Source organism: Microtus oregoni, unplaced genomic scaffold (assembly GCF_018167655.1).
Source record: "Microtus oregoni isolate MIOR12 unplaced genomic scaffold, Mior012 000022F_ref0000154, whole genome shotgun sequence".
Taxonomy (NCBI): Eukaryota; Metazoa; Chordata; class Mammalia; order Rodentia; family Cricetidae; genus Microtus; species Microtus oregoni.
Genome location: NW_024543081.1, coordinates 15,858,091 through 15,873,209, shown reverse-complemented (window position 1 = coordinate 15,873,209; position 15,119 = coordinate 15,858,091). Strand labels below are relative to the sequence as shown.

The window sequence follows — 15,119 nt, the reverse complement described above, 5'->3', positions numbered from 1 at the left end:
TTTCTTAGTTCTTGTTTACTTAGGTAATATATCTTTCTGGAGTCTTTGATGGAGTTAAGAATAGTTAGTTATAGTTACAGTTTTCCTTAGTTATGATAAAGATTATTGTAACTTTTACTTGATAACTGTTTTGTTATATGTAATTTTGCTATGTTAAAGCCTTTTTTTTTTTTTGTTTAAACCGAAAAAGGGGAAATGATGGAGGAAGGTCATTGGCTAATAAAGGCACTGCCCTGGCCCATTTTATTGGTTAGAGGATAGGTGGGAGGAGTAAACAGAACAGGACGCTGGGAGGAAGAGGAAGTGAGCTCAGACTCGACAGCTCTCCGCTCGGGAGGAGACGCCTAAGAGAGACGCCATGCCCTGCTCCCAGGATGAAGATCCGACCCAGGATGGACGTAGGCTAGAATCTTCCTGGTAAGCGCACCTTGGGGTGCCATACACAGATGATTAGAAATGGGCTAAATTAATATGTGAGAATTAGCCTAGAAGAGAATGGGCCAAGCAGTGCTTAAAAGAATACAGTGTCTGTGTAATTATTTTGGGGCATAAGCTAGCCAGGCAGGCGGCTGGGGTGTTGGGGACGCAGCCCCGCCGCCGCCCTTATTACTTCACAGGACAACCGCCCAACTCTCCTCTCCTCCATCATTTCCATTTCAATAGTTTATCTTTATAGCTGGGTTCAGATGTCACACCCGCTACAGCTGGGTCTGTGTTGACTGAGCACGTGCCAGGGACAGCCATCTGCAGTGCTGTGGACACCATGAATCCTTCCATTTTTCGTGTCTGAGGAGTCACAGCCCATCATGAGGACCATCCTATCTTCCCACATACAGGACACCCCTGGTGCCTGAACTGAACACAGACCCCAGGGGCAGCAGCTGCAGGCACAGTCCTGCTGCCTGTCACTTGTGTTAGGCAAGGACAGACCTGGTCACAGCTCCTCCTCTGCACTGTCCTTCCTTCACCCTGTCCATCTCCCCTGTCCCTTTCTGGGCCTCTACTCATCTCTGAGCCTCACTGGTCTCTGTCCATAGCCTTTTCTTTTGCTAATAGCACTTCTAACACCTGAGATACATTGTTACATCACATACATTCATTTTAAGTACTTTTTAAATGCATCTCTATTTTGATAATATCCTGCTACCTACTAGAATAATACTTTCATCACCCATAAAGTTTCTGTATCTATGAGAAGTCATGATGGACTGTCTCAGTTCTTCTGCCACATCCTCCATGGCTTAGTTTTCTCCTTCATAAAGGAAAGTGTCTTCCTAGGTGGGCAGCAATATGGAAGTGGTCATTCACTGAAAGGGCTATGGTGCAGTTGTTTTGAGAGTCCTGAGAGCCTGGAAGAGTGCAGTGACAAAGGCACAGGCTCTTCAAGTAATCTGTGCCCTAAGGGCCAGACTGATGGAGTCAGGGGAGAGTGCAGGGTTCAAGGTCAAGGATGTGGTGAGCTCTGGTGATGGCTCCTGAGTTTGTTCAGGGTCAGAATCTGAGCCCTGGCACAGTGTTCACTAACATGGGTAAATGGGCTCAGCAGTAGAGAGGACGCCATGCACTGAGGAGCAAGTTGTTGGGCAGCTCAGGAAACAGGTAGGTACTTTTCTAATTTTGTCCGGGCCAGCACTCCATTCTGTCACTGCTCGGCACCCCAGGGAGATGGTTTTGTCCACATCAAGCTTTCGCTTACCAGACATTCCAGTCCAAGGAAGGATCGAAGGGGTTGAGAAGCAGAAGAATGTTCCTCTAACAGATAAGACCTACAATACACACAAGTCATCTCTCAGCCCAGTGTTCAGAACCTTGGGAAGAAGGCTGCTTGAGCTGCAAAGGGAGAAGTGGACCCCGCTCCTTTCCAGCTTCAGGGTGCATCTATGGGGAGCGCTACACAAATAAGGAAAATGGTTCTTGTATAAATTTCAAATATTCTTGTTAAACCACAAGAAAGACAAGTTTTTAAAATCACGATAAAAATCAGGAGGCAATTATTAACTCTTTATAGTCAACAATTTAGAAAACACATGTTATCATTTGGAAAAAACACACAAAGTCTGACAGGTCAGTGTTTATAAATTTATTCTTCAAATGTTATAGAATAAGGTTAGCCCTCCATGTGCATCTCAACAGATCTCATCCAATTGCAGCAGATTTTAAACTTCAATAGCAATTAAACCTCATCACTTCCCCAGACTGTGTCCTCTCCCTCTAGCACACACTCCTGCCACAGGGGCATTGCTGTGATGGGATACAGTCAGAGCCTCTCATGTGTCTGTGGCCTTGTTCAGGGCAGCACCTACCTACAGTTCTGAGCTGCAGTGAAGAAGAGGTCACTGAGTCAGGATGTCATGCAACTGGGTGAGCTCCTGCAACTTCTGCTCCAGTTCCTGAGCCTTCTGCCGCAGCTTTGCAGCAGACTCTGCCTTTGCACCCTCATGCAAATGCTTTGAGTCTTCTATGAGACTGACCACATCTAGCACAAGGGTGAGACCTGCAGTGGCTGCACCCATGATCCGGGCTCCTTTGGTCATTGCCAGCGCAGTGCCTCCAAAGGCTTTCTCCACCTGTCTAGTGCTTTGGGCTGACACCTTCCCTGTGGTCATTAGACGCTTGGCACTATTTGTCAGGCGAGGGCTGGCTTTGGTCAGCTTGATGGCATCAATGTTTTTCTTCATGCCTTCCAGTTTCTCTATGATCTGTTGATGTGCAGGATTGCTCTTCCCATGTCTCAGTTATTGTGAATCACACTGTGATGGCCATGAAAGCTCCAGCTTCTCTCTATCGCACGCATGGAGGTTCCTTGGGGAGTACACCCTTGGGTGGGGTAAGTTGATCCCACTGAAGTTGTAATGGCATCCTGACCAATTGCACAGCTCTGTAGTTTTCTCTCTCTCATTCTTTAACAAGACTGCTTTGCAGTGTGGGTTGGCCAAGCTGAGCAAATGACTTGACTGCCTAAGCGGCAGAGGTGAGGGAAGAAGACAGTGAGCACAGGGCTCAGGACACCAGTGTGGAACAAGGACTGGTGTAGGGGGCTGTTCCTGGGCTTAGGGCTGTTCCTGGGCTTAGGGCTGTTCCTGGGCTTAGGGCTGTTCCTGGGCTTAGGGCTGTTCCTGGGTAGAGTCACTTCTGAGCAGACCTTTCTTGTTGTTGTTATTGGTTTTTTCTGGTCTTATGTTTCAACTTCACTTTTTTATATGACAAAAGAAAAACCAGGCCTGGCTTGAGACCAACACATTGGGAAAACAAGCTCTGGTCCTGGCTGTGTAGGGCAGGTGCCCTGACACAGCTTGGGGATGGGGATTAGGTCCGTTGGAATTAATGGGGTGCAGTAGAGGCTGCAGCAGGCTCTGCTCTGCCTGGACACATGGGGACACTCGGCTCTGAATAGGTTATAAGAGGTGAGAATCTCCAGGTAACATAGATGGACTGTGGGCAAGGTCTCTCTGGGGTGTAGTAACTTCCTGCTGAAGCAGTTAGAACAGGTGGGTGTCTGAGCTGGTGCAGGGTGGGCTCCCTCCTCAGGGACAGCGCCACAGGGTCAGCTGAGAGCGAGCCACCAAGAGAGGGCTGGAGCTGCCTCCCATCTTCACATTCCCTGCCTCCTGCTCCCTCCGTTCCAACCTCCTTGGCTTCCAATTTTCAAACTGGGTATTGCTGAAGTTCCTCCTGAGAATGCATCCCAAGAGAAGATGAGGATGTGGGGCTGCTCTAACCCAGGACTGGGGAGCTCTCTGCTCACACTTGGGGTTCTCCTCCTGCAGCTTTGACTCCTCCGCAGGCCTCAGCAGGGAGGCCCTGGAGTCCTAGGCCATGAGCAGCAGCAGAGAACAGACTGATTACCTGGGGAGCCCATGACAGCTGTGGGTCTTGGTGTCACTCAGAGGATCCTGATAGCTTTCTTTACAGCTCACCGGGTGTCCAGGCTACAGGAGGAAATAACAACCTGTGGGACAGAATGGGGACAGCTGCTGTGACCAGGGATCTGGTGACCCACAGTTCTCTCCATGGTGACTGACAAGGGCAGAAAGAACTGAACCCAAAGCTTGTCTGCTCCCTCAAGTTCTCCTCCTCCCATTATTCTTTTTTAAAGATATAGTGGGGGGGGGCTGGTCCCCCGAGGGGTAGTAGCAGGTGACCCAAGGCCTGGGTGAGTCCCTGAGACCTTGGTGGGTCGCCTTGGCAGATGGGAGACTGCAGTGGGTGAGAGACAGAAAAATACCTCATGCAGAGAGATTGGTTATAGAGTTTATTTAGTGGGTTATGAAGGGAAAAGAAAATGAGGAAGGGGATAAGGGGGAAGAAGAAAGAGAGGCAGAGAGAGAGAAAGAGAGAGTTGGGGGGAGAGAGATAGAGAGGAAGGGGAGAGAGAGCAGAAGTTACCTCTTCAGGATAGAGAGCTCAGGATGCAGGAGGCGAGAGATCTGCTTGCCTCAGTTAAAGGCAATGGTTGGGATTGGGCAGGGCTTGCCTCTTAAAGGGACAGGGTACCCAGATGACAGGACAGGCTAGTAAATCATAACATTCCCACCTCTTTTTTATAATGCAAAGGCTGGAAGTTAGGCACAACGGGTTAAAGAAATCAGGAGGGAGGATTCTCAAGACAGCTTCCTGCTTATTTGTGGGCATTGTCTTGGGGGGACCTGAGAAAACTGGGTGCTGGTCATATCCTGGGGTAGCTGGTCACTTTTTATCTGTCCAGGGTTGGTGGTATGGAACTATCCAGTGTCTCTTGGACCTAGCAAGGTATTAACAGAACAGAGGACAAAGTTAAATTTAGGAAGAAAAATTTTTCAGTATCAGGGAATTGAGAAGGGTGTATCTGACCTGTTTACGGTGGATCCTTTAATTGATCTCCCTGGAACTTACAAGAACTTTCTGGGTTTATGAAAACATAAGTTTTAAACAGTAGCATATTTATACCACAATGACTGTGACAGATATTTTTGTATAATGAAAAGTATCTTTAAGACTATGAAAGACAGCATGATAGAGAATTTTGTCCTAACATCTTCTGTATAACTTGCAGGTACACACCTTAACAACATTTATTTTGTATTTTACTGAAATTTTTTGGTGAGGTTGTCCTTTTAAATGACAAAACCTCTCAGCTGTCAAACTGCATCGGAGATCTTTGAGAAGGATAAAATTTTACTTGAGTTATCAATTAAAAAAGCAACAGAGAACTTACTTGGTTGGCACCTAGAGCTACTCCTCGGAGTCCTTTATGGTCACTGAGGGTCATATTTGCCTTTTGCTGTTTAGTGCAGGGTCTGCCAGGTTTTAGAAGATCCTGTGAGTTAGAAATCTGTAGGAAGACAAGCCTACCTTGACCTGAGCAGCTAGGCTGTCAATTCCAGTGATTCTGTCCACTGTCTGGATACCTTCAGTTTAGATGAAAGGCAGTTTTGGTCAGCATTTGATAAAGCAAGTTGCGGATGGACGTTGTTCTGTGCCCATCTGTCTTCTGTCTTCTTTGGAGGAAATAGCCTGCTGCTGCTAAGAGCCAAACTGTCTCTTTCTGTTACGAAAAGTTTTTTAATAATTAAATATTTAAGTTCCATATTTCCCAGATCTCTGGCAGTTGAGGGCTATTTATCAGGTATAACTACAGTATAGAATCTGCCTGCCTGGAGAACCGAGTCTAAGCTTGACTGCAACGGCTCTCAGCTTAGCAGAAGCTAATGGTGGAACTGACAACAGTAGAGAATAGCTTAATATATTCTAAAGCAGGGTCGGATTACATAAATAGTACTTTTTGTAAGAGGCTTAAAAGTATGTACCAATTTAGAACATGAGAGTTGTTTTGTAGTCTGGAATGAGATAAGTAAACAGACAATTATAACGTGTAACAGTAAATATACATATATTTACACCCACTTGAATTTAAGTTTTTATACACATATAGCTAAATGAAAAGTGAGCGGAAGGAAGCTGGCTAGGGGCGGGACCTCACATGGAGGGTCCTCCTTTGCTAAGGTCAAAGAAAATGGCGGCAGCCATGGTTGTCCATGAGGTGTGACTATCTAAATTTAGTTAGGATGTGGTTTGTTTTCCATAGCTGAAATGTGAGAACGACAAAAACAACACAAACCCCAGGGCAACTAGCCGGATGTCTCCAGGCTGGGGGGCGGTGGGGGGGGGGGGGGAGGGGGGATTGATAATAAAGTCAAGCTGATTCCCAGCTGGTTGGCTCAGGAACCAGGGGCTAGGGACACCTGTTGTGCCTAACTTCCCACCTTTTTATTATAAGAGATGGGAATGTTATGATCTACTAGCCTGTCCTGTCACCTGGGTATCCTGTCCCTTCCCAACCCTCCCCCTTCCACTGAGATAAGCAGGTCTCTTGCCTCCTCAGCATGAGCTCTCTCTCTTTCCATCTCTGTCCTGAAAAGGTAGCTTCTGCTCTCTCCTCCCCAACCCTGCCTCTCTCTCTCACTTATTCCCCCTTCTTCCTTTTCCCCTTTCCTTTTCCTCCATAACGCACTAAATAAACTCTATACCCAAGCTCTCAGCATGATGTATCTGTCTATCACCTGCTGCGGTCTCCCACCTGCCAAGATGACCCTCCAAGGCCTCCTCTCTTACCACTCAACCCACCTCCTTCCAGGCCACTCTACTACACAACCCAGATAGCAGCATGCTTAACCTTCCTTCAACACAGGGTGCTCTCCTAACCCCCACCCTCACCCTCTGGTTCCTGTTCCCTCACGATCACCTGTTCCCCACAAATCTCATCTCTCTTCTCATACTCCTACTTTCCCCTGCCTAAATGATTCCAAACATTCACCGCCAACTGACTCCCCTATAATCATAGATACCCAGATGTCCTCAGACATCAAACACTCTGAACCAATCCCAAGCAGGGTCACATCTGACCCCAGGTATCGAGTGGGCAGAGTCCGAGCAAATATTCCAAGAAACCGTGTGCAGGGTGACAGAGGCAGCTGGTAACAGCCCAAGGAGAGAAGGAATCGACTTTGCAGTCAGGTTGTGGTGGTCAAGCAAACCCGAGTCCATTGACCCCAGAGAGCACTCCAAAAACTGGAAAGAGTGCTGCAGGGGTGGGGATATGGGGGACACTGGGCTTCCTGGAGCAGGCTATGGGTGTGTGTGTCCCAACCCCCACAGGGATACAGGAGAGCCCCCCCCCCCGCCCTTTCCACTCATACCCTAACAGGAGAGCAAAGGGCTCAGAAGGTAGATGGCTGCCAGCCACCTGCTCAATCCCTGTCCCAGAATCCTGGTCAAGTCTCTCTATTCTGAAACCTCAGTTTCCTCACAAGGCCTGACCCAGAGTGAAGGTTCAGAGTCAGGTTGGGTGCAAAAACCCTGGGTGGGGTCCTTGTGTCTCAAAAAGCAGTCTTTGTCCCCATTCTGCTTAAGTCAGAGCACCCCAAAGCCAGCTCTGCCTGTCCAGGCCCCCACACAGAGATGTGTGGTCCCCCTATCCCCTATCTTGTTGCTTCCTGTTTCCCAGAGGAGGGGCACTGAGAGCAGACTCCTCCCTGAGGTCTCCCGGTCACGTGTCAGGAACCTGGTGCACATGCTGCATCCCATAGGTTCTATGGTCCCATCTGAGGAGCCCTTCACTGTGTCTCATGAGTAGATGGGAAGGGGGAGCAGCTGGACCCCAAATCTGCTGCAAGGCTAGTTTCATTGATGACCCGAGGCAGATGCCTGACCTTGTTGAACTTATCAACAAAACAGGGGCCATGTTCCTCTTTCAGAGAGGCTGTGGGGGTGTGCAGGTGTGAGAGCTTAGACATTCCCCAATTTACACAAAAACTTCAACAGGCTGAGTTTGGATGGAGCTGGACAGTCCTTAGCTGTGTGGACATGGTGACCAGCTGTGCATCCAAGTGGTTACCGAACACGGCCTCCTGCTGATTTACCCAAACCAGAAAACCAAAGAGAAAAAGTCCCACTTGGCAAGGAACTGACAGAACCCAGGAAATTTGAGTCTTGCTGGATGCTACCCTCATCCCACGCTCCTGGCTGACCCACTCAAAGGAGTGACCTTAGTCCTAGGTTCTTAGCTGAACCCATTTTAAATTGGGGGGTCTCTGTGGCCTGGAGGGAAAAGACCTGGCACCACAGACTCAGGGACCCTCCACAAATCACCCCCTGTACCTCCTAGGTTCTGTTCATCCCCTCATTCCCCAGCTACAGCCTCAGCACCGCCCCCACCTCCTGTGTTCTGTTGGTGTTGACCTTGGTGCTGCCAAGGATGGCGTGCACAGCATCTGGTCATCTGCTTTTGTGGGTTCTCCTCCCAGGAACTCCTGCTCTGAATCACTCAGTATCACATCAGGGCAACAGGCCCCCAAACCTTAGTAGGCCTCCAGACCTTAGCACAGCTGACTCCATGATGGAAGCACCATTCAGACCACAAACCCAGCACATAGACAGCATCACCTGACATAAGGAAAACTAAATTCTAACCCATAAATTCCATGGTTCTCGTGGAAGTCTCTAAATGGGCCAACCTTGCTTTGTAGCTTCTGGAGTCAGCTCCTGGCTGACTGTTCTGCTTAACTGAAGTATGCCATGCCGGAATATGGTTTTTGTGCTTAAAACTCACCCTGAGAAAGGCTCAATGCAATACTGTGATTTGGAGCACAGTTGTAGATACTGGGGGACTAGCAAAGACTTTCTATTGGCTCGAGCCTGTGTCTGAATAGCCTTCTCTGGTGGATTCCCACATTTCTGGAGATCCCTAGAGACATCAGATCCCCTCAGAGCAGGAAAGAGCATAGTGGTCAAGGAGTTCAAAGGGGGTAGGAAACCTTCGACATTTCAGGTCCCCAGGATTCCCTTTGGTCACTTCCTGCCTGCTATGCCCAGTCTGTGGGGACCCCAAAAGACCACCAGGGAGACCGGCTCACCAAAATGCAAAAAGCAAGGTTTATTGTGTGCACAATACAAGCTGACAGGGAGCTCGTCAAAGCAACTGGTGCAGCAGGGGCAAGAGGAGGTACCCTGCCCTTCTAGAGGGCATTATTTAAAGGCAAAACCCAGAAAATTTACATTAGCGGAGTGTGGGGTGACAGGCTCAATCCTGATTGACTCTTGTCCAGGGACTTCAGAAATTTTACTTTTGAACCTCGCATGTTGCTTGTCACATTTTCTTATCAGTTGACCCTCAGGTGGCGACATTCTGTAATTATCTGTACTTTCCAGACGGCTACCGTGTTATTTTTGCCCGTAGCCATTTCTGAGGACTGGAATGTTTTACGGGAGATGTCTTACACAAGACACAAGATGGAGGCAGAGGACAAAATGGAGGAACTTTGGTTCTTCACTGCCTAATATTTCCGAGGGGTCTGATACCTCCACTGGAAAAAGAAACACATTGGAATGTCACCTGGCCTGTCACCTTCTGAAGGTAAGTCTCGTTAAGAGGCCGGACATGGCCATTGATCAGTGTCCGGGATCTGTGTGAGACGGCACCAGACTCCCCTGGTCTGCTCAGGTGTATGAATGTGTGGCGTCCACCCCTTTTTGTCTCTACTGTGTGTCTCTCTATGTGTTTCTGTCAGTTCTATTTCCCTGAATTGACCTGAGCAGTGGCGTTCTCTGGTGTGAGAGAGGGAAAAAAAAAAAAAAAAGACAAAACAAAACGGTCTGTCTGTTTATGACCTGTGCCTTCTTGTCGGGGACCTGAATCCTTTTGGTTCCACTAGGTCACCCAGAAGCCTAAATTACCTCTGCCTGTCCCACTCAAGAGCGTTCTACTGTTTTGTTGCTGGACTCCCACTCATGGCTGGAGTCAGTCCCAGTCTCTATGAAGCGGTGGGGAGGGGGGTGTGTGGCTGACCTCTAAGCAGAATGCCCACAAGGAGAAATAGTTTCCCAAACCACACACTTCCTTTTCTCCCCTTCCCCCTTTCTCTAAGCAGCCCCTGCGAATGGGAACAGGAAATGTTCCCCTGAGCAAAAGAGGAAGTTCCTCTCCTTCCTCTTTCATGATGTATGTATCTTTTTCAACAAGCAATCTATGTAATTGGAGAACTCAAAACCTACCATTCTTTGCCAAAAGTAGAATACCCCTCCCCCAGAACCTTGTCAGTGTGCGGATTAGAGCAGGACTAGTCAGCCCGGACAGAATGGATTTTCCCTTATGTCCAACACTGACCAACGGGACTTTAAATAATTTTTACCAGGTTCTTTCAGAAGGATGAACGACACCCAGTTGGCCCCAGATGTTAGAAAATAGTTAGAAAAATTAGAAAAATGTATAGGTATAAACGGGTCCCAGTTGCTGGAGGAAGCTCAAAGGTGTTTAACAGCAGAGAACCAATTGAGAGAACCTTTTGCATAAACTTAAAGCCACTGTCAACTCTCATGATGAGACACAGTTAGACTTACAGATTCTGTCAGAAGAATATCTCCTAGCTGAAAGTCCTGCCCCTAATCAAAGGATACAGCTGGACTATCTCTTGGATTTACAATTATTGGGGATCTGGGCCGAAATCAACCCCTCAATACTGCCTCAACACCAAGTTCATGTAATTGCTCAATTAATCAGTTCAGCTACTCTCTGCAGACTAAACAATACCCAATGACCCTGGAAACAAAAAAGGGAAGTTGTGGTCCACATTGCCAGGCTTAGAGAGACGGGCATCCTGGTGCCCTGCCAGTCACCCTCGAATACACCTCTCATGTCTGTCAAGAAACCTGGACCTCTGGTTCTCACGAGTCTGATTCTTCCAGACAAACAGGTGTACACTGTCTTGGACCTGAAGGATGTCTTCTTCAGCCTCCCGTGGGCACAAGTGAGTCAACCCATTTTTGCTCTTACATGGTCAGATCGAGAAAAAAGGTTACAGTGGGCAACTTCCCTGGACCAGGTTGTCCCAAAGATCTGAAAATTCTCCAGCCAGCCCTGTTTGATGAGACACTAAATGCTGATCTCCTGCTCTTCATCAGAGGTTTCCTGGGACCACACTCTAACAACGTATACTCTAACCAAACCTCCTCCCAGCCTCTAAAACTAAAATAAGTTCTAAAAGCGCCACTGAGGGACTGCAGCAAGAGTGACCTTGATCTCCAGAGCATCGGCTTTGAAGGACCGACTTTGTACATCAGAGCCTACCCATCGTGATACCCAGCTTGGGGAGGCAAAAGGAGCAATCTTGGAGATTCAGTTCCAAAGACTAAGAGGCAGGTTCAAGAGTTCCTAGGTGTAGCTAGGTATTGCTGCCTCTGAATATCAGGGTTTGTGGACATAGCAAGGCCTCTATACACCAGCACAAGGGGCAGGGACACTGCGTCCCTAATTTGGACTGAAACTAAACAAAAGGCATTTGAAACTTTAAAAGCAGTTCTGACTTCAGCTCCAACCCTAGCACTTGCAGATGTCTCAAAACTTTTCATCTGTCCACAAAATAAAAGACATTACAAAGGGGGTTCTAACCCAAACTTTGGGGCCATGTAAATGCCCTGTGTCATACCTTTCCAAACGATCAGACCCTGCAGTCACAGGACGGCCCACCTGTCTAAGAGCTGTGGTGGCAACCATTAATGAAAAACAAAACAACAACAACAACAACAAAATACAAGCTAACTCTCGGTCGGGATCTTATACTCACAGCACCCCACACTGTTGAGGCTCTCCTCTGAGGAACACAAGAATGCTGGGATGCCTATGTGAACCAGTACCAGGTCCTACTCCTGGGCCACTTTCGACTCAAGTTGGAGAAGCTCACTGCCTTCAGTTGTGATACCATCTTTCCTGATATCAACTCACCTATGACTGTCATAAGATGAAAGATGAAACCAGGTACATGGAGGTTGGAGTCGTTACTTTCACTGAAATACTTTTAGCCCAAGTCAGGTACCTCAGTCCACACAGCAAAATTAATCTGCCTGACCCAGGTTCAGATGGGGAAGAAAAAAGTTCCTCACCATAACCACAGACTGTGGCTATAGTTTTACTACCTGCATTTCCACAGGATGATGTATAGAGAAAGATGGCCTCTCACCTCTTGGGGAAAGGACGTTAAAAACAAAGAACACCTTGGCTCTCCCAGAGTCTATTTGACTCCTCTCTCCCCCCACAAATACTTGTGGCCATGCTCTCTGGTTTACAGTGATTGTTGACTGTGTTTCTTCTGTCAAGTTTCCTTCCACTGAAATCTGTCCCCGTTTATTAATATGACTTTAGCTAGACAGCAAGATGCAAGACTGTGAGGGTCCATGCAAGCTGCAGGCTAGCAGGGATATGGGCCCTCTGCAGAGTACAGAACACACTGAAATATCTGCAGACTCTTGACAGTCTCTGGGTTGAGCATCAGGATGGAGCTACAGACTCGTGCGGTGGGGGAGTGGAGTAGGGGGTCTCTAACCTTAGGTCCATCCTACCTGGATGTCCTGGAGATCTGCTAAAGAATGGCTCGGTTGACCAGTGACATGCCAAGAAATGGTACTCAGGGTGGCTGTCATTTAAGAGTTGAGGATGATCTAGAGGTCATTTTAGCCCAATGGAATGTGACCCTGATGCAATGGGAAGCATTAGCTGAAGGATCTAGGGGGAGTTGTGTGGACCACAGCATCTCCTAGAGGAGGCGTCAGTGACCAAGATGTCTGATCACCATGGTTACCCTATCACAGTCCATACCCTGGAGAAGGCATGGCCAAGAGTAGTATTCACCTCCTGCTGGTCTCTCTTCTTCTAGCGGCTGGGATCTTCCAAATGAGCCTGTGACCTGGTGGCTTCTGAAATCATCTAATGGCCAGGACAGACAAACCTCCCATGACGGGAAAGCACAGGGATGAGCGTAAGTGTGCTCTGTTGAGAGCCCCGGGTGGCTCCCCGGGAGAGGAAGGACAGCCACTGCCCCACATGATCACAGTCTGGACACTTGGACCCCAAGAACATCTGATTTGTCTTTGTTCATTAGGGAAAAACCAGGCCCCAGATAACAAGTATCAGTTTCAAGAAGGTTCCACGTTTTCGAACCAAGTGCAAATATTGCTTCTCAGCCTCTGGACTATAAGCAATTGTCGAACTGCACATAAAGATGACAGACTCTAGGCCATGAATGTAATATTTTTGTTTGGAGCATGGATAACTTTGGCCCCAGTTGGCCACATGGGTAATTGTCAGGAGCAGCAGGGCCATTTGCTGAGTGAGCAGCTTTGGATTAAACCAGAGTGAGCTGACCCAGAATTGATCCAGAAAAGCTGGAAATCACCTGGAGACTTGCCGCTGATTATTGTGGAAGCTGCCTACAAAGTTCAGCCAGGGAGAGGACCTGGCCTCATGGTCAGTAGATTCCTGAGTGGGAGAGGGGACATGTTACGAAAGTCACATCACCAGGCAGCCGGGTAGCAAATTTTAAAGGTACCATCCGGTCTCCCCTCCTATACTCCGAGTTAGAGGACATCGGAGAGCTGGCAGGTGTCACTGTTACGTCATAGCAAAGTCTTGAAATCCACCGCACCTGGCTTCTGCAACCAGGGTGGAGGGTTGCCCCAGATACACAAATGCCACATTACCTAGCCAATCCCCTTCTGAATAAATGCATAGAAACAACAACAAAAACAGAGACATGGCCAGATGTTTGTTCTCCCACATTCCCAGCAACTTAATTGATAACAGTCAAAGGCACAGCCTGGATGTCCACCGTGAGCTGAACAGACTGAGAGTGTGGAGTGGAATCTCTCAGCGTTTAATGGGCAGGAAATTCTGTCCCACACACAACACGATGAAGCCTGCCATTATTAGCATAGACGAAATAAGCGGGACATGGAAGGACAGATGCTGATGTCTCCTTCATGAGGACAATGGGGGAGGGAGATGTCACAGGGGAGGAGCCAGTGGTGGTTCCAGAGGTTGTGGAGAGCAGTGTCAGCCCACAGATGAAGAGATCTGGATGCTGGAGATGTTGCGCTCTCTCTCTCTCTCTCTCTCTCTCTCTCTCTCTCTCTCCACACACGCACACACACACACACACACACACACACACACACACACACACACACCAGAGTGCTTATGGTGGGCCATATGTATATTTTACCACAGCTTCAAAAATCTATTTTTTCTTTTAAAACTTTATTCTTCTCTCATACAATACATCCTGATCACAGCCTCTCCTCCCTCCCCTTCTGCCAGTTCCTCACCCCAGTTTCCCTCTCCCCCAGATCTACTGCTCCTCCAGTTCCTTTCAGAAAAGCTCAAGCTTCCCAGGGATATTAACCAAACGTGGCATAACAAGATGTGGTAAGACTAGGCAGAAACCCTCATATCAATGCTGGAAACAATCCAGTAGGAAGAAAGAGTCCCAAGCAAGCAAGCAGGCAAAAGAATCAAAGACACCCCCTTCCACTGTTGGGAGCCCACAAAAACACCAAGCTAAACAACCACAACTTGTACGCTGAGGACATAGAGCAGACCCAGGCAGTCTCTGGGAGTCCCTGGGAGCCCTGGTTAGTTGATTCTGTGGACTGTGTTCTCCTGGTGTCCTTGGCCCCTCTGGCTCCTGCAGTCCTTCCTCTCCCTCTTCTGCAGGGTCCCAGGAGCTCTGTCTAATGTTTGGCTGTGGGTCTCTGCATCTGCTCCCATCAGCTGCTGGGGAAAACCTCTCTGATGACAATTGGGCTAGACTGGTCCTGTGAGTATAGAAGACTAGCATTAGACATTTTTTTCTCAGTCATGTTTTTTCTGCCCTAGGTCTGTGTGTCACATAGCCACATAGCTTCCAGTTCCTGACCTCCAGACAGCGTTGGGCACGGGCTCCCTCTTGTGACTTGGGCCCCAAGTTAGACAGGTCATTGGTTGGCCGCACCTCCAAACTCTGAGCCACCATTGCCCCAGTGCTTCTTGTCAGCATGGTCAAATGTTTTGTGGCTGGTTTGGTGTCCCAGTCCCACCACTGGGAGCCTGACTGGTTACAGATGATGGCCAGCTCAGCCTGTCCATTGCTAGGAGTCCTCACTAGAGTCGACCTGATAGCTTCTAGGAAGTTTCCACTGCACTAGGTTTCCCCTCTGCCCCTTAAATGCCCACCTAATCCAGTCATCTCTCTCTGCACACTCTCTCTCCACCCTCATCTGTTCCTCCCTGTCCCCATCCCCACCTGCCCCCAAATCTACCCACAAATCCATTCTAT

General features: G+C 48.3%; 1 protein-coding gene across 1 annotated transcript; it reads right to left on the bottom strand.

Annotated features, from left to right (window-relative positions):
* Nucleotides 1-2,084: 2,084 nt before the first annotated feature.
* LOC121461250 (apolipoprotein L6-like) lies at nt 2,085-2,845 on the bottom strand. Its single transcript, XM_041672231.1, has one exon. It carries the CDS (start codon nt 2,676-2,678, stop codon nt 2,334-2,336), a length of 345 nt encoding a protein of 114 aa, XP_041528165.1. The 5' UTR covers nt 2,679-2,845; the 3' UTR covers nt 2,085-2,333.
* Between the last annotated feature and the right edge of the window lie 12,274 nt (nt 2,846-15,119).

Bases quoted from the DNA above. Each gene is read 5' to 3' on its own strand.
- LOC121461250 (XM_041672231.1), bottom strand. From the start codon at position 2,678: ATGAAGAAAAACATTGATGCCATCAAGCTGACCAAAGCCAGCCCTCGC.